The sequence below is a fragment of the Lichenostomus cassidix genome, chromosome 14, assembly GCF_008360975.1.
Source record: "Lichenostomus cassidix isolate B80296 chromosome 14, HeHo_3.0, whole genome shotgun sequence".
NCBI classification, from domain to species: Eukaryota; Metazoa; Chordata; class Aves; order Passeriformes; family Meliphagidae; genus Lichenostomus; species Lichenostomus cassidix.
Genome location: NC_139495.1, coordinates 7,479,894 through 7,504,754, shown reverse-complemented (window position 1 = coordinate 7,504,754; position 24,861 = coordinate 7,479,894). Strand labels below are relative to the sequence as shown.

Genomic DNA, 24,861 nt, shown 5'->3' with positions numbered 1-24,861 from the left:
CTTATTGCCCAACGTTAAGAAGCTGGAAAGTTTATGCAGTGTGTGCTCTCAAAAGTGATGTAAAACACACCAGAAAGTGTTCATTGCTGCTTACATTTCTGCCTTCACCACCAATCATGGTCCCCACATGACTCCTACAATTTACAGCTCAGTAGCTGGGAATTTCTCTTTTTTAACACCACAGCACAGCAGCAGAAAGGCACCTGTGCCCCATGGAAGATTTCCTTAGTGGGACTGTGCCAATCAAACAGATCTTGGGGAGAAAGGATTCCCCACTGCTTCCATCCTTCTCCTCCCCTCCAATATTGAATACAGGATCTACCTACTCAAGTTTCTTAAATTCTGCCTGCTCTCAGACTGACTGTTTTATCTTTTCTCCCTGTAAATCACCCTGAGGAGCACTGAATAAGCAAAATGTTTTCATGTATTTTTCACGAGTGTGATGTTGCCTCATTATGACAACAAATGCTGTATTTACCATTGGGTTTGATCCCCCTGGGAAAATTCACTCTGCTAAACTTGCTTAAGAAAAATACCAAATCTTAATCCCCTCTGAAACAGCCAATTTTCAATTTACTGGATTTTTCTGTAACCTTAAAATCTGTTCCAATCATTGTTTGCATCTCTCTCAAATAAGGGAGTGAAATATCTCCATTATAGTACTGGAAAGACTGACCCGTAGGGAGTTTTTAAACCACTAAAATAAAACAGCTGGCATCAGTTAAAATATTGGGCCATAAATGGTCAGTCCAATTTTTACATTGGAGGACTGGGAAACTCTGTAGTCCACCTCAGTTGTTAAATACAGAGAAATGCTCTGTCAACAGCTGTAGATGAATACATTAGGGTGACAGCAGATTAGTAAACCAGTGATCACAACAGGACTCTTCTAATTTAAAAAGGGGTTGCTTTGCAGATTTGTTATGTTTTAGCTGGTATAGTAGAGAGGTGTCTCACTAGTGATGGACATACCTTTGCTTTTCCATTTAGGTAGCTCTGGCAAAATTCTTTTAGGTTCTCCACAGTCACCTCATCTGCTGGCATTTTGTATTTGGCATCACTGGTCAGGTTTAGGATTCTCACAGCAGGAACATCAATGTCTCTGATGCGAAAATACTCAAAAATCCGTCCGTTCCTTCCTTCGTTAGTGTCCACCAGAACAAACAATATCTGATGATAAAGAGAGAATCATGCAGCTGGTTGGGTTTTCCAGTTTAGCTGTTTTAGAGGAATGGACTTTGGAGCTTGGCAGTGGGTTAGGATCTAACCTTGAATGAAAGGAACGGTGTAGAAACATTCTTAGTCTCAGACCAAAAAACAACAGCTCTGTAGGTTTTCTCATACCTCGATCCTAGTTAATTGCCTTGCTTCAGACAATACTCTGAGATCCTCACAGTATTTCCTGGTAGCCCCAGAAATTGCCAGAACCTTGCTAAAACTGCCTTTGGAAAGTTGCTCCCAGAAAGCCATATTTGTAAAATCAGAAACAGGTTAATTTGGAGCAGATGGAATTAGTGCTCTTTGTTGTGATTTTTGTGTTTTAAAGTATCATTTCCAAGTGAAGTTTATATTTCAGCTTGTCCTGAACAAATTCAAATAATAGTCACTGAAACTGTTTTAAAATTGTTTGGTAGACTTAGAAGATGGACTGACAGCAGTTTACTTTTACCAGAAATGTTGGTGGGTGGTTTTCAACTGATTTTTAGGCATTTCCTATTTGCAAACCTGGATTCAGTGTTACAAACCTTTCCTCTGAATTCTGCAGCAGCAGACTTGTAGTTTTCATAAATCTCACTGAATGTCTCCGAGTTCGTTGGGGTGAACAGCAGGATGTGATTTTCAACAGGGACATCAAAAATCTTCACAGATGTCTGGGAAACAAAAGACTCAACATCTGTTCCACTCTTTGTAGGCAGAACAGTGAATCAGAGGCTGAGCAGATCAGTATCCCTAGGTTCTGCTATTGCAAATTTTGCTTTTTAAGACTCAGTTGCTAGTCATTTCCATAACCATTGGATTTTGTTTCATTGTTTTAAAGAAGATAAAGTAAGAAGAATCAGCAGCTGCTGAGTGGCTTTTTTCTGTTCCAGGAAAAAGCTCATAATTATTCATAGATTTTTTTACACTCAGAAGTGACTGTGATCTTCCAGTCTGACCTCCTGTGTAACACACAGAGAAGAATTAATGCTGAAAGTAAAAGCTGCTGTTACCCAGGGAGACCCAGCTGCAGCAGCTGTGGGAGCAAAACCAGGCTGGGCACTTCCTTCACTTCTAGGTGGCACCAGCAGCTTGTGTCTCCTTCCCTGCACAGGGCTGGCCTTTTCCTCATGATAACACAGTGAAATGCACATACCTCAATATTATATTCAGTGACCAAATCCAAGGTAAATGTTTTGATTATCCTCGTGAGGTCCAGTTTGTTCTGTCTACCATCTTCAAGCACTTCATAATGCACAGGTTTTCCCTGGACAAATAGTGAAGTTTGTGAGGTTGGTGGCCTTATCAACTATAGGAGCAAAATTACAGGCTTTAAAAGTGAGACTTTTATGATCTTCAGCAGCTGAAATTCCATAGCTTGTAAAATGAATGTCACACCTAGATTGCAGAACAAGATTAGAGCTAAAATTCAAGGTGCAGCTGACAGTTTTAATTAGTGCAGCAATCTTAACATAGTGGAAGATCTTTCCTACATCCACACACACTATCTGTGAGATTTGCTCACTCAGGAAATCACTGGTCTGACTACTTCCTAGTCTTAAATATTGGTGCTACTCTGTGTACTTTTGGTTTTGTTGTTGGCCACTTCTTCTGTTCTGGGCTGGAAGAAGATTCCTGGTCAAAAGCAACACACAAGAAAAGAGGTGAATGTTTGCAGATCTCACTGAAATTAGCAGCAAATGTTGATTAGAATGAAGGTTGGAAAATAAAGCTATTACATCCAGATCCTTAAGCATAAATTAGGAGCCTGAATGTAGGCAGGCAAATTGAAAATATCACTTGTCTAAAGGTTGCTGGTTTTGCCTCCTACTTGTCTCTCTTGTCTGTAGCTGCATTATTTTTTTGTGTGTAGCCATTTAAATTTCAACGAGGAAATTATTTAACCTGAAAAATTCCCAAACTGCCTTTCCATAGCCCACGGCTGTCACAACACCTTACCTGCCAGACTTTTGTACTCCTACCTTCTTAAACACAACCAGAGAGTCCTTGTGGATGCCATAGTTAGCACAGACATCCTCACTGGCTGTCATCCCAAAAGGCATCTCTGGCACATCTCTTGCTGTCTCACAGAAAACTTCCACGCTGTCACTGTGAAGTTCCTAGTCCCAGAAAGAGTATTTATTAAGACTGTGCTGTCCATCCTGCTAAGATGTGTAGGAGTTAGAGCTCCAGGTGAAGCAGGCCCCTAAAAGCTTGTGAAGAAGAGAATTGTAAGGTGGATATTGCTTGCCAGGATTACCTCTAAGGGGATCCTGGGAGTGCTGTGACACATCTAGTGTCACATCTTTCCTGGGTGTGGGGTCCCCTCTGTCCTCCCTGCACTGATCTCACCCTCCCTGCTCTGCCCTGGCACTGCCACACTGCAGAGCCTTCTGCAGACAGGGAGGGTTGGTGCCACCAGCTGCTCCCCTGCACAGCCAGCAGGATGGGAGGGATGGCAGAGGAGGCTCTCTGCTCTCAGGAGGAGCTGGCTGGCATCTCTGGGGCTTTTGACTGAGAGCTCTTCAAGGCAGGGACCTTGACTCGGCATCTGTCAAATAGTCACTGCGCTGTCCACCCTCAAACTAATAGTAAATAAGCAGCATGAAAGGCAACAGCACTTCCAAATTGGATTTAATCAGACAATTATTTCATGCTAGTTGAATAGTAATTTATATGCTGAGACCTTCCAACACATCCTGGCACTCGTATTTGTGAGCAATCTGTGAGTAATAGAAGGCCAAATGCGGCTCTTTATTTGCTTGGACACTGTTTTGTTGGCTTCCACCCACTAAATTTCTGACATGCCCTAGCTCATGCTCATCTCCTGTCATTTCAGCCCCTGAGCAAAATCAGTGTCCAGGCAAACCCATCTGCAGGCAATATCTGCTATCAGTGTGGTTCAGAGAACTCTCTGGCATCACAGTGATAGAAAGAGATTCTCCGTTTTGCCCAGCACTGGAAAACTGCCTTCCTTCCTAAACAGCTACAAGCAGATTGCTGCAAAGCAAAATTCTGGGCACTGAGCATTTTCACATTTTGTCCTGCTTTGCTGTATGTGCTCACCAGCTTCGTTACTATGGGACATTTTGGTAATGAATCCTGTTTTCCATATCTACAAAACTTGGACTATCTTTGTAGCCAGCACATTTGGGATATTATCAGCTCAGGTATCAGTCCAGACACTCTGCTTTTAACTGGGCACAGAGATACCAGAATAAAAGTCTCTTTAGTTAGAGAAAATCCTTGATTGAATTTCCAGATATTAAAGATTTCAAGGACACATGGAAAAAGCAGGAAAAATATATTCCTACTTTACTGACTCTGACAGCATATCTGTTGAGTATTTTTCTCTAGCATTTGCCCAAATACTAAGAACTTTATTCTGCTCTGGAAACTGGTAGAAGTTGCTCGAGAAAGGACTACATGTGTTGGATCATACACAGTGGTGATATTTTATGACTTCCTATCCATGCAGATTTGCCCTTCTTCACACCAGCCAAATTTGGGGTGGTTTGGCAGAAGCCCTTTCTCTGGGGATGCAGGGAACTTTGCTGTGACCAGCCAGGGCTGTGCAAACACTGCTGGAGCATCACAGTGTCACAAGCTGTTCTCAGGGTCTCTGTGCTGGGTACTGATTAAGAAAATTTTAATTTTGTGGGAGATTTTCTTATTTCTGCCTGGGCTGCTTGTCTACAAGAGGGAAAAAATAGATAGAAACAGTTAATTTTTTTTTCAGAATGTAGAGAAAACGGAGAGTCTGTGTTTTTCTGGTGAGTTCTAGGTCTTTTGGGTGTGTGGGATTTGGTGGTGAAGACAAGCAGTGTATCCCAAAGTTGGAACAGAAACCAGCCTTTTGAGTTTCCCAGATAATTACCCTGAAGAAGCCAATCACTGCCAAATCATCAGCTTTTATGATGGCTTCAGCCTGATCAGTAGAGTTGATTAAAACAGTGCTAGGTCCTGTTCTTCTTTTCACCCATGTAATAAAGGTTGAGGCTTTTCTGACTCCTGTGGAAGGAAAAGACAGTTAAAATGAAAGTCAAAACGAATGACAGAAATTTCTGTGCAATCAGGATAGAGGCAGTGGAGGTGCAGAGGGATGACTTGGGCTCCTCAGGACTGAGGTCAAAGCTGATTCAGAGGGGGCTTGAGGCATCCAAATTCAGCCTCAGGTTCTGGTCACTGTTTAAACTACTGTGGCTCTAGAACACCAACAGTGAATCAGTACAGTGTTTTCTGAGATCCCTGCAAATGGTTTTAAGTCCAGTTAAATGATTCATCACATGTAGAGAATATAGATGAGGAAATTCAGGCAGGTAGAAAATCTGTCCTGCAAGATTTCATGTGTCCCAAAATCACAATAAGCTATAAAGTGCTATCGACCTGAGGTTTAATCCAGAATGACTCCAAACCTATTGCAGATTTTATTGAACTGTTTGTTCAATTACATTAGGTGTCAAAATTGTTCCTTTGGTGCTGCAGGAAGGATCTGATAGGCACAGAGACATGTTAAATTTCCTCTGTGGGGCTATAGCATCACTTCAGTTTAGACATAAGAAACAAAGCTGAGGTGTCAAAGTTGTCGTTTATTTCTGGATTGTTCCATCCTTTGGGTTCCAAATTACTACTACCAGTTTTGCTGAGATTACAGTCCGTGTGTTTATTGGGTAAATTCTCCTAAGGTTTCAGGAGTTTTAGAATATTGGGTCTCTTTAAAAATTACATTTTCAAACTATCATGTTTTCAGAGGAATTTGAGGCAAAAAATTGAGGTTCAGGCAATTAAAATCTCAGCCCTTTCATGTCTGTATGACAGAGAGCCTTGCTGGACCAGAGTAAGGGTTAATTAAAATCATACATGGAAAATAAAAAGTTAAGTGCTAGAGTCAAGATGTACAGTACAAATGGATTATCAGAGATGTAAGTCCTGGTGCTGTGCATTTTAGCAGTATGACAAGATCAAAATTGAGTCAGACCATTTTGCTGCCATCAATTTTGCAGCAGACAGCACTGCAACTAGTTTTAAATACTTTTTTTTTTTTTTAAGTGAAGCAGGCAGACATCTGTTCTGGAGTGTATAGACTGCAGAGCAAAGCACAGAGCAGTATCTAGTGGCCACATAGTGCTTGACTTCTGCTGTCTAAATGCAGAATTGAGGTCTTGTCACTGATGTTAGTGCTGTAGCCCCTAAGCATATTTTTCCCGTGGTTAATCTTTCTACTTAGTTCCTTTAATCAGTGTACTGGCCAAATTCTGACCTTGCAGTTGTAAATGATGATTTTACAAAGTCTAGAATTTGGCTTTTATGTGGTGTCCATTGCCAGGGCAACCATTCAAAAATTCCATCTTCCATAAAGTATTTGAATTAATCTATTGGTTTAAGCAAAGTCTGCAGTTTCTTTTGTGGTATGAAGTATGTACCAAATGCTGTATGAGAAGTCACTGGGAGGTCAGTGCACATTTCCAGTTGCCAGTGCTCAGTGTGGTTTAAAAGTCATCCATGGTACATGAGGTTCCACTCAGTGTTGCACATAAGCATTTACCAGTGAACAAAATGTGATTTAAGCTATTATTGGTGGTACATGTCCTCCCAACAATTGGAGTTGTCTTGCATGAAGCACAGAGCAGCAGGCACTTTCCTAATTCTTGCATCTTGCTAGAAAGTGTGTGTTGTTACAATACTGTGTACTCACTGGTTCACACCAGAAAATCTGTCAGGTTTTCCAGTTTAAGAGAGGTTTTCTTGTCAATGCTGTAGATTTAATCAGAGACTGAAGGCAGGGGCTTTTGCTTTCAGGTATCAGCACCTCTAATAAAAGTTCAGAATGGCACATCACGCCTTCAGTGGCATTTGTGCAGAGGCTGCTGTTTGCACAAGTCTAGATGGTGGGAACTTGGTAGGAAATTCAATAGCAAGGAGGAGCAAGTTGCTAAAAATACTGAAGATCAGCTTTCAGCAGGAGCCACAGGGGGCTCAGCAGTTAAAGATATCCTAGCACTTGGTTGTGTACAGGCTCAGGAGGCAAACTTTAGGTTCCTTTTTTCTGTTTGTTGTATTAAACTTGTGGCTCACTTTTATGTGCTCAGAATACACTAACAGATGCTTGTCAAGAGGCAATTTTTATCGTTTCTGTAAAAGTTCATCATCTTAGGTAAGAAATCCCTTTCTTCTATATACTGTAAGTGAATGAGAATCTCTAATAAGACATGGATTTCAGGGATTGCTCAAATCTTTCCTTGTCTTTGCTTCATAGCTTTCTGTAAAATACTTCAAATTATTCCATGTTTTATTCTAAGTCACATGTGAGCTCCCTCTGATGGCTAAATTGCACAATTATTTTGCTCAGCCTAGGAAGCATACCTGTATATTAAGGAACCTGTCAATTCCCAGTTCATTGTTAGATGTAGAGTTGCTCCAGCCTACTTCTATAGGCATGCTACTCATGGGAATTGCAAAGGACCAGAAGGGTAAAAGGAGCAGTTCTTGTTTGGCATAACTTATTAATGTTTATTCTAATAACTGGGAGTAAGTTGTCTTGTTGGGTTGACTCTGCACTCAGTGGAATAACACCAGCAATTAATTTGGCTGTGTGAACTTCACACAGAGAAGGTACTCAGGTATTCAGTGGGGAAGATGAATTCAGATTCAAGTTCCTGTGTTGGTACAGGGGAAATTGCATATTTAAAACCATGGGAAAAATCAGCTTTCCACCTCTTGTATCCTTTATCTGAGCATCTATATTTTTCTTCTCAGCAGTGTAATAGATAGGTACATCCTGTCATTACATACCATTATCTTATCAGTGCAAAAGACAGTTTACCTTTGCAGTCTATGGGATCTTCCCTGCTGCCATTCACAAAAAACTTCACAGTAGGAAAGGCTTGAATATTAAATTCTTTTCTCAAGTCATGCTGGTGTGTCACATCAATTTTGCCAAACTGGATCCTTGGAGCTTCTTTTTTAAGTTGTCGTGCAGCCTCAGCGAATTCTTCAGACAAATTCTGAGAGGATTGAGATAAAGTAACATCTGGAAAAGGCCAATCAAGAGCGGATGAGTTACATAAGGCACAGCGTGAAGCTTTCTAGAGGAGGTTGTTGTGTCAAGTGGTAGCTGGAGGGTTTGAATAAGGTCTTTTATGACTCAGAAATAAATGAGAGATTATATTTACTTCTTTATGTCGATGCTGGCTGCTCACCACTCCAAACGTCCTTGAACCAGTCGTGGTGAACAACTAGCAACATTTCAGTCATTTTCTGTTGGGAAGATATGATGAGCAATTCAAAAGTTGCTTGACTGCCTATGCTGGGTATGAGTTAAAAGAAGGTCAAGGATTGAGTTAAATATTACCCACATTAGGACTCTTTGATAAGATCCCATTTTTGTAAGCACTTCACTGAGGCAAACTTCTGTGCTGCAGAAAGTACTTTTCCAGATAAGATATGGAGGAGGGAAAGAGAGGAGCAGAGTGTGGTGTTTTAAAGGCTGGCAGTGTATTCCTGCTGTGCTCTGTGCCAGCTTTTCTCCAGTTCAAATGGCAGCTGAGTGCTTGGTGGAAGGAGAGAGGACAGCCTAGGCTGGGCCCTGGAGCTGTAAAGTTATATTAACATGGAAAAAGGACAAGAGAAGGAAACGAGGCACACAAGCTGCTTTGCATTCAAAGTCAAGTAAGAGATAAAGGCCTGAAGCTTTACAGTTTTGCAATTTGGTTTGAAAAAAAAATTAATTTTGATTTAAATTCAGTTGCCCTATCTTGTTAAACCTTTTGTTATAAAGAACTAAACCTTTTTCTTTGGATTATGCAGACAAAATTTTTAGTTTCTTCAATATACTTTGCAAATAGGAACAGAAGAAGACCATGCAGTTAAACTTGTTTTCATACAATTGTGTTTGTTCTTTTGTGTACATATGAGTGGTTTTGTGTATACACATGTTCAGATATATAATCACATAAGCACACACACAAATGCACCAAAGCATAAATCAAAGAAAAACCAACTGTCTTTTTTTCTTTTACAAAATTACAGATGCACTTCTCTACAGCATACCTGGTGAAGACATTGCAGTTATATGAAGTCCAATGCAGTTATAACCAAAAAGTAAATGGACATTTCTGTAAGAGTTCTAATAAATGAAAATAAAATCATAATCTAACTCAGTGCTGAGTTACATTTCTTGCATTATTCATCATTCTCCTTGCTCTGAATCCCAGCCATCAATCATTTTCTTCCACCTGTTACAGGAACTGTGAAGATTAGCATGAAATAGTGTTATTTTCTTAAAGTATTAAAGTGATAGGCCCTTCCACATTCAGTCACCTGTAAAGCCATCTTGGCAGAGGCTCACAGAACCCCTGCTCCAGCTAATATCCCAAGGGGCCCCTGCTAGTAGAACACAACTTAGTGTCTGCTTAGGGAATATTCAGATGCGATGTGATGAAGAGAAGGTGCTTCTCTAAATAAAGTAAATGAGCCTTAAGACAACAGTCCAAACCCAAATTGTGTTCTAATTGCCTGTAAAATTAGTGTTTCATCAATTAAATTTATAATGATTTTTCAAAGAAATTTTACCCAAACTTTAATTTCCTATTTCCAAATTATAAAAAGGGTCTTATGAACCTCTCCCTCAACAGGATTGTGATGTGTTATCTCCTAGCACCAAAAAAGAGAAAAAAAATGGTATCTCTAGTTGTACCTCAATATACTCTCTGCAGGCAACAGCAGAAAACCTGCAATTCTGATGTGTCAATGTAAGAAATTGCATATCTACCCTATAAAAATACTTATGCTTCTAGGGACACTGTGGGTTGAGCCTTTATGAAATATTTTTGCTTAAAATGATTGTAAAGATGAACTATTAAGTAAGGTACAGAGTACTTTCTGTGCAATTTAAGAGTGCTGATACTCAGTGACTGCAGGTGGCAGGGCTAGCCCAGAAGAATTATTGGGTTCAGTATAATGATTTTTTCCTAATAACCTAAGGTTGCACAGCTGTTTTACCACAGCTGGGAATTTGGAAGCTTAAATGCTTTTTGTACAGTGAAATAGCAAGGGGCAGAATAAATTGTTGGTGAAGTCCAGACACAGAAGCTGAAGTTTCACAAATATAAAAGAAATAAAAGGAATTTTAAGTTTAGAGGCTAGACATTTAGGTAGATTGTCTGAGAGGAGGGGGGAGTGGGGCTGGGATCCATTTTTCTCTGAAATATTTCAATTCCAAACAGATACTTGAGGCAGGATCTATCACTGGATGACCTGAGCAGTCAGAGTTGCAGGTAACCAGGAGTGTAAGTAGCATGTAAGCAGTGTTGGTAGAGTTAGTAGCTCCATGCTGGAGCTGGGGAGAGTGCACAACTCCATCCTGCAAAAAGTAATCACTGCAGTCAGAGACCAGGAGAACTTTAAGTGCCATTAACCTGATGACTGTGAGACACAAGTTCAGCAAGTGAACAGGCTGCTTCGTCAGACAGATAAAAACTGTTTCCTTGACTACCCAGAAATCATGTGGAAACATCCATCACGCACCTTTCCCCTGCTTTCCTGAGTGATTAGACTCCTCTTCAGCTCTCCATCAATTCCTTTTCATTCCGCTCATTCTCTGTTTGCCTCCCAGGTGCTTTATTTTTCAAGTCGTTTGAGTGTTGCAGGAAATCATCACTGCTTTTATTTGGAGCCTTTTCTTGGGTTTTGTTTCGCTTCCTCTGGTTCAGGTTTTTATTGACACCGATCGCTCCAGGCAGTGGGATGAGGAAGCAGCTGCTGGGACTGATGTGGCTCCAAACTCGAGGAGCATCAGCAGGGTGTGAGAGCAGACACAGAGAAGAGGCAGAGCTGGTGACAAGGTCATGTGTGGGTGGTGGGACACCTGTGCACACCAGTGTGCTGTGCCACAGCTGCCAGCAGCAAGAGGCTCCTCAAGGGCTGCCAGCTCAAGAACAGCTTCATATTAACATGGGAGGATGTTAATGGGAGTGGGTTTAGTTGTGTGGTAAATAAAAACAAGGAGAAATGAAGGGCTGGAAAATTAAAGAGAACCAGAAATCTTGTATTTTGACTCTTTCTCTTGAGTACATCAACAACCTGAGTAAGCTGCTACCTCTTTTCATGCTGCACTTTAACGAGCTGAAATATATGGAAATATAATCACATAAAATTTTTGCTGACACACGAATGTGTTTAATGACCCTAAAGAATTCTTGAACAGGGTAGACATGGAAGCATGATGAGTTACTTTTCCTTTAGCTAATTGCTGGTGGCCTCCAGTCTCATTCTGCTGTCCACATCAATGGTTTAGGGATTGCTGCAGTCATTGTGAATGTGCCTGTTGTCCTGCCAGATACTGATTTCCTAGCTGTTGGATTCTGACATGGTCACAAAACCATTTCAGCAGCCCCATTTCTCATCTTCTGTGCAGGCTGCTTTCACAGTTGCACTACAAATATGTAATTTTCTCTGCAGAAGAGTCTTGAGATGAAGGATAGATTCATGTTTAACATATCAGAGTGGAAGGATGTTAATCTTGCTGCAGTTGCAAACTTCCCTGCATGACCTTGAATTCTCCCAATCTCTTTTAGAGTATTTACAGCCACGACCTCCTGTGCCGACCTCTCCACTTTTTAATTGAGGTTTGCAGTTCATGTGAGATCTTCTGCTATGCAAACATCAGGGATTATTCTAAATTTGGATTATTCAAAGCATAAAGTAAGCATTTGTAAGAGACACTACGTGATGGAGTGATGCTAGTCAGTAATTCTGCTGCAGGTAACTGCAATTTTTTTTTTCAGTAAGATCACCTTCAGCTTTTGTACCTTAAAAAGTAGATGTTTGTCTTCAAGAGTAACCCTCATCTTGCCTATTAAATGTCATTATCTCAGCACAGGCTGTCAGTCCCAGGTTGCAGGAGCACTGTGGCTGACCCAGCACCTCACTGGATGTACAAATGTTCTGCTAGAAAAGGTAAACATCACCTTTTCATAAACGAGAGTGTGCTTAGCACACAAAGCAGCAGCACAAGGTCTGCACCACTTGTGTGCTTGTCCTTAGGTTATCCCCATGTTTATCTAGGAACTGAAAACTTTTCACTGGAAAGAACAGCAGCAGGCATTCTCAGAAACCTGTGGAATCAAGAATTCACTGGGATCTGTGTCTTTTCCTGAGTTATTCTGATAGGTTGTAGGACATGGTGTTAGCATGTGCTCTGAAAGCAGTGCTTTTAGTGTTCATAAGTGTACAAATTTATGTATTTGTACTTAAATACAAATACTTATTTGTATTAGTGTTACTGATGTTCATAAGTAACATACTTATGTTACTTATGAACACTAAATTTATTGTACACAGATAAATATGCCTATTCTCTCCGGGATAGGCATATTTATTAGGGTGCTTGGGACTTTGCAGAGTGTTTGTTTGCTTTTCTCTGCAGCGAAAGTCAACACAGGGACTTACATCCATACAGTGTTTAGTGTAAACAGCAAAACTGTCCCATGCAGGCAGCACTGATCTAAGGTCTGCCTTCTGCTAGGGTCGAGTGCTCTGAATTCCCTGTGCTCACAAGCATCTGTGTGAATTTAGATCAGTTTGACATGGACTGGGACATCCCCCAGCCTGCAGCAGAAGAACACTTTCAGTGGAGTGCTGAGTGCTCCTGGCACGTGCAGGGCACACAGCTCTGCTGGGCAGAGCTCACCCACTGCTGGGGGATGCTTGCATCATTTTCAAACATTTCACATTGCACAACACAACTGGGATGAGGGAGGAAGAGTGCTGGGTTTATGGGTCAATGCTTTGCTTTCACACTGCCCTGTGAACTTTGCCCAGCTCCAGAGGGATCCTACACTGCCTGGCTGAATGACAGCACGTTTTTAAATAACTCCTCCTGAAGGAAGGCAGACCTGGGGCACTGTGTGGGTGGAATTGACAGGCTTTAGGAGGACTTGGGGGTCACTGGGCAGAAGACATCAAAAAAGACCCCCCCTGGTAAATATTGTGGGACTGGTAAGTAAATAGTTATGCAACAATGAAAGCTTTGGTGTTTTCTCATAATTGATAGGTGATCTAAGGCATAGTGTTGAATCAAAGTTTGTAGCTCAAACTTTTCTGGTGCTGGCAAAGCACCAGAAGAAATCCTACCTCCTGGGAAGCCTGGGATTCCTTCCCACTCTCTATGTCTCCGTGATTGCTAATCTCAGGTCTTGCATTCATTCCAGATTTCTGAAACTAATTCCTGGCAGCCCCACAGATTTTCTGGGTGATCTGGACAATTTTATATTCTCTCACATTATCAAAGTTTCCTTAATAGTCTCATGTTAACACAGATTGTTCATTTAGATAGACTGTTTTAAGGAAGAGGATATAAAAGATTAGGGTTTTACGGCTTTTCTGTGCAGGTCCCATTTTTAGTCTCCTTGTTCTGTGGCAATGAAATGATTTCAGCAAATGAATCAGCTCATTCAGCACTGGGGAGTCAGGTTTCCTACAGCCCAGGGCAGTGGCTCACTGCAGGATAGTTTTTCACTGCCCCAGAGGCTGTTTAGTGGCATTTCTCCAAAGGGAGATGTAGAGATTGAGGCCAGTAATTTCCAGGTAATGGATCTGTGCTCTGGAGGTCATCACTCTTGGGAGTGATTCCATAATTCTTTCCAGGGACTGTTGATGCCTTTGTGGTTTGTGGGGAAAGGCAACCCATGAATCCATGAGTTTTCAGTAAGCCCTTCAGATAGATATTTTTGGCCTTTAATCCAAACCAGAACATGATGAGGATCACTGGGGCAAGGTGTGGCTGGGGAGCAGTGCTTCATCTCTGACATTTTTTTGGAAGATGCAGTAAGAATGAAATGGAAGAGTGTGTTTGTCCTTCCCTTCTGAAGAAGGCAGTTGTGAGGGTGCTGGGATATCAGAGAGGTCCAAGACTCTGCTCTGAAGTAGGGGGAAGAAAACCTGATTTAGATCCCCACATCTTTTGAGTACCCAAGTCCCTGGGCTGCTGTATTCTGAACAATTCTTTCTTCACCTCCTGTCTCTCTATGAATCTTTTCATGTTTGTTTTCCATTCATATTATGTTGTAATTCTAAAGTGTGTTGCAATATCTCATTGTTGATAATCCCTACCAGTGCCAAGAAGGTTTGGCTACAAACTCTTCTCTGACCTGGGCATTTAGATCTTGTGCTTTGAAACAGCTCTTGCAAAGATGAGAACAGAGAATGACTAAGGTTTATCTGATAAATTATTTTTTCACCAAAATTTTGCATCGTCAGAGAGGTAAAACAGTTCACAACTGCAGATTGAATTTGGCAAATAGCTTTAAGTCCTCCACAATTAATAAATAAAACCTTTCTAAATCTCAACACTTTCAGAAGTATTTTAAAATTTTAACCTAAAAGAATGACCACAAACCTGCCTCTACCTAATTAAGTGCTCATATCAGGGGAAAAGTACAATATAATGCAATTACAGACACCAAAATATTGTAAAAAGATAATCCCTGAAGCCCAAACACTTGTAGAGGAGAGACACCATCCAAAAAAACCTGATACGAAGTGCTGATGGAAATGGAAGAGGAAGAAAAGTACTCTCTGATTAATTTTTGTTTGGTTGGGGTTTTTTAAGGTTTTACCCATCACTGCTGTGAAACACATACTTGCACAATTAGGCAGAGGAAGCAAAGGATGCCAACTCAGCACTGTCTGGTGTCTTATGTAGCAGACACGCCAAAAAGGAGTAAATTACTGTAGTTACGACCAGAAATAGACGCACAGAGGAAACCCAAACAAACAAGGACTACTGGGGCACAAAGCAATGGTAAAACAAGCATCTTGAGTGCCCCAAAATGAGTTGTTCTCTGCAGTCACGAGAGTAAGAAAGTTGATACTCACAGAACTTCACCAGGAGGTATTTGGTTTCCTTCAATGCTCTGTCAAAGTTGCTCGTTTTCAGCAAGAGGACGTTGTTCTCCTTTTTTATTTTGGGGAGCTTGTCTTTCTTTAGCTTTGCTTCATTTGGGCTTATGCTCTCTGCTGCCAGGAAGCCTGTGAGAAATGGCAATAGAAGGAGGAGAAATGGATGTGTCTTCATCTTGTCCTGCCTTTCTCCAGATCCTGAGAAAGAAAGAGGCAAAGAGAATTGAGCAGTGGGGTTTGCTGCTCAAATATCTGCAGCTGTATCAACCAAACCAAGAGGCTGATAAGGCTGACAAAAGTCTACCACCAGTGAAGCCAACTGCACTTTTCCATGGGAAGATTAAATTAATTAAGTACTTCCCCATCTTTAGTAGTGTTTGGGAGGAGAAAAAGTATGGGGAAGTTTGGTTTCTGTAAATAACCAGAACTTCATGGAGAAGGCAAAAGAGCACAGGAGGAATCATTTACCTGCAGAAGCACCAGTGGATTCAGAGTGCACTTCTGTAATTAGACACCCTTCTCTTGTCAGGGCTGCAGACAAAGCAGCCAGTGAGGGAGCTGGGACAGCATTTGAGGGCTGCTCCTCTGCCTCATGTTTGCTTGTCTCTTGCCCTTATGCAGCTACTAATTCTGGGTCTGACTGAGAGTGTGCTGAAGTCAGGGGAAAACTAATTTCTTTGCAGAGGTAATTTAAATGTCTGTAACTCTTCAATGTCTTGTCTGTGAGGCTCCCCTCTCAAGTGCCAAGCTGTAGCTCAAGTAAGATACTATTTCGTGGGTTAAACCAGAAGATTTTGCCATTGGTTTTCAGTGGTGGCACAATTTTCTGTGCAATAAACTGAAGGGACTAAATGTACCAATTCATCTCTAGGATAGCTCTCTACTCTGCATGTGAACTATGAGACCTCCCTAGACAGTCTTTTCAGAACTTTTTAAAAAAATCATACAGTAATGTTGAGATTCTGGAATTCCATCAATTTACTAAGGAATTACTATTTCTGTAAATATCTGCCAGTCTGTAGTTGTAGCAGAAACATCTTTGACCCTTAAACTGTGCTGAAATTTGTGAACTTTACCCCCAAAGCTGCAGCTGGTCAAGCAGATCATGTATTCTAGTGGTTGTTTCAGTGGCACAAAGGACAGAGCTGGCTTGAAAACAGGTGGGTCTGGATTAGTAGAACCAAGAAGAAATTCCTCCAATAATGACTCGTTCTTCTTTTCCTTCTACTTCTTCGTCTTCTTCTTGAGGAGTAGCAAGTGCTGCTTCACTCCTTGTGCCTTTAGCAGACTTTTTATCCAGGAGGGCACCACTAAAAAGAAGGAGTGTTCATAGTGAGGGCTGATGTGGTAGCCTCCATGTTCTGTGGGTGAGGGATCTTGGGAGGCATATTTCTGTGATTTAGTCTGTTTTCATGCCTGCTGTGAGTGGGGCTGGCTTTCCAGAAAACTCTTTTCTATCATTCTCAAAAGCTGTGGGTTGTCATGCACCTTGAGATGTGTTCTATTAGCACTTGTACAGTGCCTAATGAAATCAGGAGCTGTGTGTGCAGGCTGCTTGCAAGATAAGATCACACATAAATACAAATTCAGCAGTCAGGTACTAAAGGAGAAAAAAAGGCTGAAAGATAAGAGTCTCCCATTTGACTTTGTGGTCTCTTTCTCTTCATAACAGTCTCCTTTGCAAAGGTGTCTTTCAAGCAATGTACTAGGAAGGTTAAAATGCATCTCTCAGAATGGCAGGTTAAAACTAGCAAGGCTGTTTGAGCTGAGCAGGCAGTGTTTAAGCTCAGAGCACAGCCCAAGGCTCCCAGAACAAAGGTAGGATGACAAACCCATTTGCAGAGAGCAGGTTTTCCCTGTCTGTCACTGAAACAAATAGCAGTCAAATCCCTCCTGGAAGTGTTGGCACTTTCTCTGCAAGTTTATTTCATGGCGTGTCTTTTCCCAAGTTGCCCACTTCAGCTGAAGTGCAAAGCAAATGGAACTCTTTGCCATTTCACCTTTGCTTGCCCACTCTTTATTTTGTGTTTATCCCATGCCCTCAAAGAAAATAGAACTCAAAGGAAAATAAATCAGAGATTCATCAGTTTTATTGGTGCATAAATTCAGTGTGACTCGCCATCTAGTGCAGATTTAAGGCATAGCATAATTACAGAGGCTGTTTTAAGTCAAGGTGATAGTCTCCTAAAATACTTCAAAAGTAGTGGCATTTTATTTCTGTAAGCAGGCAAAGAAACATAAAATGTACAGGAATCAAGAAACAGATATTGATAAAAGGATAGGCAAGCAAAATTTTAGAGATGAGATATGAGGGTCATTCATCAGCTGACAAAGTAGAGGACAAATATTCTGAATGAAAAGCAGTGCTCAATCTTTTTACAAGAAAAGGAGGAACATAAAATATTAGGGGGAAATGAGGATGTGCACAAACAACCTATTTATTCAAGTTGGTTTGCATTAATTCATCCAACATCACAAACTAGACAGCATCCAACAACTGGATTGGTTTAAATGTATTTTCTTTCATTTCAGGTGACTGATTCCTCAGCTGTACACTTGATTCTTTTCCTGGATCTCTGATTAAACATCATTTATCATGAGAACTTTTATTAAATCCTGGATTCCTCAGTGCTTGTGGATTCTCAGCTCACCTTCCAGATCATTCCATGGAAACAACAGGCTTCTTACATCTCAGATTATTTCCTATTATGAGTCTATAAACCAGTGTAAAAAGGAAGTGCCAGAATATTTCAACTTTGCAAGTGATGTCTTAGATGAGTGGGCGCGACTGGAAAAGGTAGTATTTGTCTTTTATTTTATAAATATTGAGTTGTTGTTTTACCCCAGCTGGCAACTAAGAACCACAAAGCCCCTGGATTTCATACAAACAAAAAACATACACACACTCTCCAGTGGGATGAGGAGGAGAATCAGGAGAAAATAAAGGTAAAATCCATGGGTTGACGAAAAAACAGCTTAAGAATTGAAAAAAAACCCAAAATATAATAAGAAGAATATTAATAATAACTATCACCATTGTAGTAGTAGTAGTAGTAGTAATAGTAGTGGTGAAAAGAGAGAGAACTAAAAGAGTGGAAAAGAAAACCCAGAAAAAACAAATTATGCATGCCAAAATTGCCCACTGCCCACTGATCAATGCCCAGCCTGTCCCCAAACAGGCATTGGCACCTCTCAACTAACTTTCCTCCAGTTATAAACTGAGCAGAACCTTCTGGGGTGTGGATTGTCCCTTTGGGCAGTTCAGGTCAGCTGTCCTGAACTTCTTGTGCATCTCCTTGTTGGCAGAGTGTGGGAAACTGGACAGTCCTTGACTTAGTTGTTGCAAAGCAGTGCTTACTCTATCCCAGCCAAAATCAGAACACAGTGGAACAAACTTCAGATTATACAAATCAGTTTTCCTGATGGGTAGTGGACATTGTAAGCTGCAGAGTGGAAAGCACCATTTTATTTTGTTTTTCAGAAACACAGGTGTCACTCTAAGAGACTAATTGCTAGGGATGATTTGCATTGAAATAAAATCTTCTAATGTTTGTCTTCTTAGTTTAATATCTTCTGACATCCTGTAGGATGGAAGAAAACCAGCAAATCCAGCTTTTTGGTGGGTGAATGATGAGGGAGAGGAGGTGAAGTGGAGCTTTGAAGAGCTGGCATCTCTGTCCAGGAAGGCAGCCAATGTCCTCTCCCAGGCCTGTGGCTTGCAGAGAGGAGACAGAGTGATTGCAGTTCTGCCTCGTGTTCCTGCCTGGTGGCTCCTGAACGTGGCCTGCATGAGAGCAGGTGCGTGACCCACTGAGCCCTGGGGCAGGCAGCAAGCAAACAGAAGGTACAGGGGATAGGTGAGATTGGTGTGATGGAAATGCCAGCAGGAATGTGCTGCTGTGACTGCACAGCTCAGCTCTTGCCCAGAAGGAGAATTGGCAGCATCCACCCAGGAAGCACAGGGACAGACATGCTCCAGCCAAAAGCATCTTCAGGAGAAGCCAGGGGAGCTTGAGTGGCTGCAGTCTAAGGCCAGAGCTGACCACATACATTATCAGGGAGCTGAACTTATAATGGATGACTCACATGTTTAGTGCCATTAATAATTGAGTATGTATATTTTGCTCTGCTTTTAAACTGCCAAACATCCATGATGGATCAAATCAGCATCAACAGAGGAACAAGATCAAGTATCTTTGGGAAACACTGATTTTTCTCAATTACTTCTTGCTTTTTTCCAGGAATTGTCTTTATTCCAGGAACATCCCAATTAACAGCCAAAGACATCTCCTACCGACTGGAGGCTTCCAAGGCCAAGTGCTTCATCACCAATGACACCCTGGCACCTGCAGTGGAGTCTGTCCTGTCTGGCAGCCAATTCCTGAAAAGTAAACTCCTTGTAGGCAAAGGGAGCAGGGCTGGGTGGCTGAACCTCAAAGAGCTCCTTGCGTGAGTATCCAGCTCTTTCACCATCATCCCTGCCAGGGGAAGGGAGCTGGACCAGTCAGGTGGCATTGCTGAGGTTTGGGGTTAGTTTTCCAAATACAGATCAGTTACAATTTTTAATCCCTCTGTCAACTCTCTGCATTGTGATTAAACTGTTGCAGGTTCATCCATTCCTGGGTTTAGCTCCAACCCAGGTTTAGGGAGCTAAATTCAGGTCCTTCAGCTTCTCCTCACTCAGCAGCCTGCCAGCTTTGAGGAGCTCTCTGCTTCTGCTGTGATCACAAGACAAGCACACAGAGTTCTAAACACTTGTTATGAGCTTGTCTGCTAGAGGCCATTCTAATGGCTCTTGATTAAATGGGAAAATACCCATTGCCAGCTCTTGGTGCTCAGTTCTTTCTTCCCTTTGCTATCCTGGTAGCTCAGAGGATCTGAATTGTTCATCAGGCTCTTGAACATAAATTATATACTATTAGTAATAAGGCCACTGTACTTGGCATAATAACCTCAGTTATTGATTTCAGGCTGGGGGTACATGTTGAGGCAGAAGCTGATTTTGCATCTGCCTGCTGTTCCATAACCCACACCTGGAGTGCTCTTGCAAATCAGTTGCAGACAAAGTCTCTGGAATATTCTGTAGGGGCTCATATCTGAAATGTTATCACATTCAGGGCATACTCATTACAAGCAGAATATGTTCTCTAACTGTTTTTACCTGTGTTACCACTTATTTAATAAAATCATTCCGTTTGGGGCAATTTTCTTGTGTAACTCCTAAACAATAAAACTACTGATTCCCTGCTGGAAAACTGCATGTAGTGACTGGAATATAATATTTCTTCCGAAGGGTTGCATCTGATGACCATAAATGTGTCAAGACAAGGAGCCAAGACACAATGCTGATCTATTTTACCAGTGGAACTACAGGCTTCCCAAAAATGGTGGTGCAGTCCCACAGCAGCTATGGCATTGGATTTGCAGTCTCTGGCAGGTATGACCTTGCAGTTCCTCCCAGGATCCTGACTAAGTGATGTGATCACCACTAAACTGAGCATGTGGCCATAAAACTTCAGTAAATTTAGCCATTTCAAGACTGTAGGATCTTGCTTCCTCCTCATCTTGAAAGTTAGAGGATAATTTTCCCAAAGCATTTGGAGTTGGAAGCTGGTGATCAAGGGTCCAGAGAAGCAACTTGTCTAGTTTCCCAGAGAAATAAGCTGTGGCTTAGCTGATGTCTCAACTGCACCAGATGGGAAAGCCTTCTCCAAATCATCTGTTTGGGTTTTGCTCTAGATCCAGATGCTGCAACTCAAGACAAAGATGTTTTGCACTGCTCACAAGAAAAATAAGTGCTGGAAAAGTTAAGCAGGAGGGAATGAAGGGAAATAAGAGAATGTTTAAGACTCCTCAACTCTCTCCAGCTTTCTACAGAGCCACACTTGTTGACACCACATCTTCTAATGGAAGCCTCCTGCTCTTTCCTTGAATGCTGCTGTGACCTGGGTCTGAGTCTCTCATATTCTCTGTAGCTTTTTTTTTCATCTCTGCTTTTTCATCAGGTATTGGATGAACTTGACTCCTTCAGATATAATGTGGAATACCTCTGATACTGGCTGGGTAAAAGCAGCTTGGAGCAGTGTTTTTGCACCATGGATCTGTGGGTCCTGTGTCTTTGTACACAATATGCCACAGTTTAAACCAGAAGTTATTGCAGAGGTGAGCTTAACCTTTTATACTGTGATGTCTGTTTCCATTTTACATAAATGAAGGAAATAAACTGGGCTCCAGTCCCTGGGTGCCACTGCTCAGTAGCAGCAGGGATAGTACTTCCCACATCCCAAGGAATCATCCCTCCATTTGGTGCCCATTAAGCTCAAGGAACAAGTGTTTTCCCTCCTGATTAGGCTATGTGGCATGCTGCAGTGTAGAGGAGAATGGGAGAAAGATGCAGGATGTAAAGATCTTGGGATCACTGCTGTGTTGCCCAATATTGAGCCTAAACCTCACTTCAGGTATGGCCTTCCAGCTGCTTTGGGGTCAGGGTGAGCATGGGCCAGCAATCACAACATGACATAAACCTGAATTAAGGCTCTGTTATCCTGGATTTTCAGTGAGTCGCCAGAGTGCCTATTCCTCTCTCAGGCACTTGGCAAAACCAGGCAGCTGATTGATTCCCCTCAGCTTTGGCCTCTCCTTAATCACCTGCATCTTCACAGGGCCACACCCACCATTGCAATTCCATTTTCAACACCATAATTTCCTGTCTTTCTAGACTCTCTCAAGATATCCCATCACCACCTTCTGCACAGCTCCCACTGCCTTCCGCATGCTGGTGCAACACGATGTGAGCAGGTACAGCAGGAGGGGAGGGAGCCTGGGCTGGAATGCTGTCACAGCCCTGCATCTTTAGCTCCTTACCTTCCTTAATGCTCTTTTTCAGTTGAAGGAAATCGAATTAGCAACACTTGCTCTCAGAAAAGAAGACTGTGTTCCAAAACTTGAGGATAATGGCTCATACTGTAGGCCATTTGGTCTTCAGGACTGGGTCTTTGAAAAGGCAGCACAGAGAAAACAAGGGAGATGTTTTAAAAGTTGTCACTTGCTCTGAACTTAGGGTTCACTGTTAAATTAAAGGCAATGTTTTGGGCAGTACTGGATCAGGGAGTTACTGGAATACAGTGGAGCTGTTCTCACATGCTTGAGGATGAAGGGAGCAGTCAGAGGAGTTTCAAACACTAAGAGTTATTTGGCAGCTCTTCTTCCCAGTTTGTTACTCTGTAAAATACCCAGCTTGTGAGAAGCAGTTTGTAAGGGGTTTTCACATCTTTGATAAGATATTTATTCTTGTCACATGGGTCTTTCATCCTGATCAAAGCCCACCCAGATTTAGCAGAGCTCAGCCTCTGTGTACCTATTCATCCTTCCTTTTGCTGTAGAAAATTCTCTGTGTTCTATTTGATCTTGGATGGTGGCACATAGCTCAGCTTTCCACTCACATCTGAGGTTCTTGTTTAGATTTCTCATTTCATGTCAGCACTCCCAAGGAAACACTTCTGCTCACACATTTCCTGGCAGAAAAACCTACTTTTAGTGACACAGAGATAAACCACATCATCTTCAGTGGAAGCTCAAGCAATGTAGGAGTGCGGTCCAGGTGTGTACAACAGGATGATGACTGTCATTTCCAAAGGAGCATGTGAAGTTTTAGGTGTACTGCCTTGGAAAGATGAGGAAATCTGTTCAGTTAAGGGCACTCACTGCTCTTTTCAAGAGTTACGAAAATTATTTCATTTGCTGTTCCTCTCAAGATACAAGTTCCCGAGTCTGAAGCACTGTGTAACTGGAGGGGAAGCTCTGAATCCTGAAGTGTTTGCAAAGTGGAAAATCCAGACAGGGCTGGATATCAATGAAGGTTATGGCCAGACTGAAACAGTAAGTTTGTATTAAATGTGATTGCTGGTAATAGAACCCTTCACCATCTTTAATTCAAAAGCAAAACTAAAAAAGATTGTTTGCTCTGGGTATCAATTTGTCCTGTCTGAGGTTTTAATAAAAAATATAAAAGCAGCTCACAACCCAGACTCTGATGTTCCCAAGAACCACAGTGCTTTGGTCCTGATTCAGCCCTTGTCACAACAAAGTCATGAAGAGGAGTTCTGCCTAATGCAAACAATGATAAAATCTACAAGATGTTGCAACCATTTAAAAAAAAAAAAGAAAATAATCTATTCTGCAGGTGACAATCTGTGCCAATATGAAAGGAATGAAAATTAAGCCTGGCTCTTTGGGAAGAGCTGTTCCCCCTTATGATGTGCAGGTATGTGCATTAGCAGCAGCTGTGGGTACAAGAGTCAGGCAGTGCTGTCTCTGTCCCTACTGTGCTCTGCACTGAGCTGCAGCAGATGTTCCTCTGGGCTGATCCAAGCACTCCTGCTGTCTGTCCTTCCTGCAGATTGTGGATGACCATGGGGCTGTTGTGCCTGCAGGAGAAGAGGGCAATATTGCAGTGAGAGTGCAGCCCACACGACCCTTCTGTCTGTTCTCCGAGTACCTGGTGAGCCTGACCTGCTGTGTTTGCTCACAGACTCAGGGCAAGGCTCTGCCAGGAGCAGAATCTCATGCAGAATCTTCAGAAGGTCTCACTGGGTTCCTTGAGGACTTTGAGCCTGGTCAGTTCATAGTTCCAGGAACAGACTGACTGACTGACTGAGAGTAGCTTCAAAATGCAACATGAACCAGGGGACACCTTGTTCCAGATATGGACCAGGCAGTAGCCATGGGCTTCATGTTCAGAGAATCACTCTTTTCTCTCTTCCATTCCTGTCTTTAGTTAAGCATTAATGAAGAAAGCCCATAAATTCTACTCTTATACATCAGAACCTCAGGGAGGCTTTCCAAGGCACAGGACTTTTTTCCCTCATACCACTGCCAGAGGTAGCATGTGCACAAGATCAACAGCACAAGCACAAGCCTCTCATGTGTGGATGAACATATGGTTCTGAGGTAGTGATCATGTGGCTCTGTTTATTTAGTTGAAAATATAAAACAGTACTGAACACACTCAGTTTGAGGATAATCCCCTTGTTAGTTTTTAGTACAACTGCAAAGTAAATGTGTTCTGTTTCACTGACAATCAGATGCTTTCCTTGAAATATTTGATTCCTGTCAGGATAACCCAGAGAAAACTGCTGCCTCTGTGCGTGGAGATTTCTATGTCACTGGGGACAGAGGCACTATGGATGAAGAGGGATATGTCTGGTTTGTTGGAAGAGCTGATGATATCATCAATTCTGCTGGGTAAGGCATTTGCTGTTAGATTTCCTCATTTCCCTCAAAAAATGCAGCCTGGAAAGGCGAATGTCCTGATGCATCCTGCTGGGCTGAGCTCTCCCCTTGCTCTCCCAGGTATCGCATTGGCCCATTTGAAGTGGAAAGTGCATTGGTCCAACACCCAGCAGTCTCAGATGTGGCTGTTGTCAGCAGTCCTGACCCAATCCGAGGCGAGGTAAAAGAACATTTTTTAAATATAGAAAAAAGTCTTTCTTCAATGCATCAACTTCCTTATGTGTACAAGTCTTCCTTGGAATTCAGATTGTTGGAGATTTTTGAAATTAAGTGGGCTCAAATTTTTAAAATCTATATCTTGACATATTTTACAATTTCAGAATTACTTCTTTATTTGCAGGGTCTGATGTGGGGACAAATTAGCTTGGCTTTTCAGACTAATCATGGCATCTTTTATTCTAAGCAATGAAATTTTGATTTTTTTCTTGTTTTCTCACATAGCGCACTGTAGCAATGACATCCAGAGTGTTTGAT

At 41.8% G+C, this 24,861-nt stretch overlaps 3 protein-coding genes across 4 annotated transcripts in view; 2 read left to right on the top strand and 1 right to left on the bottom strand.

The window, feature by feature from the left end:
* PDILT (protein disulfide isomerase like, testis expressed) overlaps positions 1-15,685 on the bottom strand; it is a 21,779-nt gene extending 6,094 nt beyond the window's left edge. The window contains exons 1-8 of the mRNA XM_085074727.1: positions 15,565-15,685; positions 15,073-15,294; positions 8,021-8,227; positions 5,075-5,208; positions 3,180-3,317; positions 2,354-2,464; positions 1,746-1,871; positions 973-1,170 (exon numbers count right to left, since the gene is read on the bottom strand). Of these exons, the coding sequence (XP_084930853.1) occupies positions 973-1,170; positions 1,746-1,871; positions 2,354-2,464; positions 3,180-3,317; positions 5,075-5,208; positions 8,021-8,227; positions 15,073-15,271 (1,113 nt within the window). The 5' untranslated portion in view covers positions 15,272-15,294; positions 15,565-15,685. The remainder of the gene's footprint in view (positions 1-972; positions 1,171-1,745; positions 1,872-2,353; positions 2,465-3,179; positions 3,318-5,074; positions 5,209-8,020; positions 8,228-15,072; positions 15,295-15,564) is intronic.
* LOC146430778 (acyl-coenzyme A synthetase ACSM4, mitochondrial-like) overlaps positions 13,059-24,861 on the top strand; it is a 13,329-nt gene continuing 1,526 nt past the window's right edge. Inside the window, exons 1-12 of the mRNA XM_085074718.1 lie at positions 13,059-13,194; positions 17,629-17,893; positions 18,684-18,894; positions 19,338-19,545; positions 20,390-20,533; positions 21,102-21,258; positions 21,815-21,894; positions 22,851-22,974; positions 23,279-23,359; positions 23,495-23,596; positions 24,212-24,339; positions 24,448-24,547. Coding sequence (XP_084930844.1) covers positions 17,693-17,893; positions 18,684-18,894; positions 19,338-19,545; positions 20,390-20,533; positions 21,102-21,258; positions 21,815-21,894; positions 22,851-22,974; positions 23,279-23,359; positions 23,495-23,596; positions 24,212-24,339; positions 24,448-24,547 — 1,536 coding nt within the window. The 5' untranslated portion in view covers positions 13,059-13,194; positions 17,629-17,692. The remainder of the gene's footprint in view (positions 13,195-17,628; positions 17,894-18,683; positions 18,895-19,337; positions 19,546-20,389; positions 20,534-21,101; positions 21,259-21,814; positions 21,895-22,850; positions 22,975-23,278; positions 23,360-23,494; positions 23,597-24,211; positions 24,340-24,447; positions 24,548-24,861) is intronic.
* The window catches only part of LOC146430777 (acyl-coenzyme A synthetase ACSM4, mitochondrial-like), a 23,022-nt gene continuing 11,245 nt past the window's right edge, over positions 13,085-24,861 (top strand). Inside the window, exon 1 of one of the 2 annotated variants that reach the window (XM_085074720.1) lies at positions 13,085-13,194. The gene's annotated coding sequence lies outside the window, so the exon portion shown is untranslated. Of the gene's footprint in view, positions 13,195-16,205; positions 16,257-24,861 lie in introns of those variants that run through there. The other variant, XM_085074723.1, reaches the window with a different exon arrangement.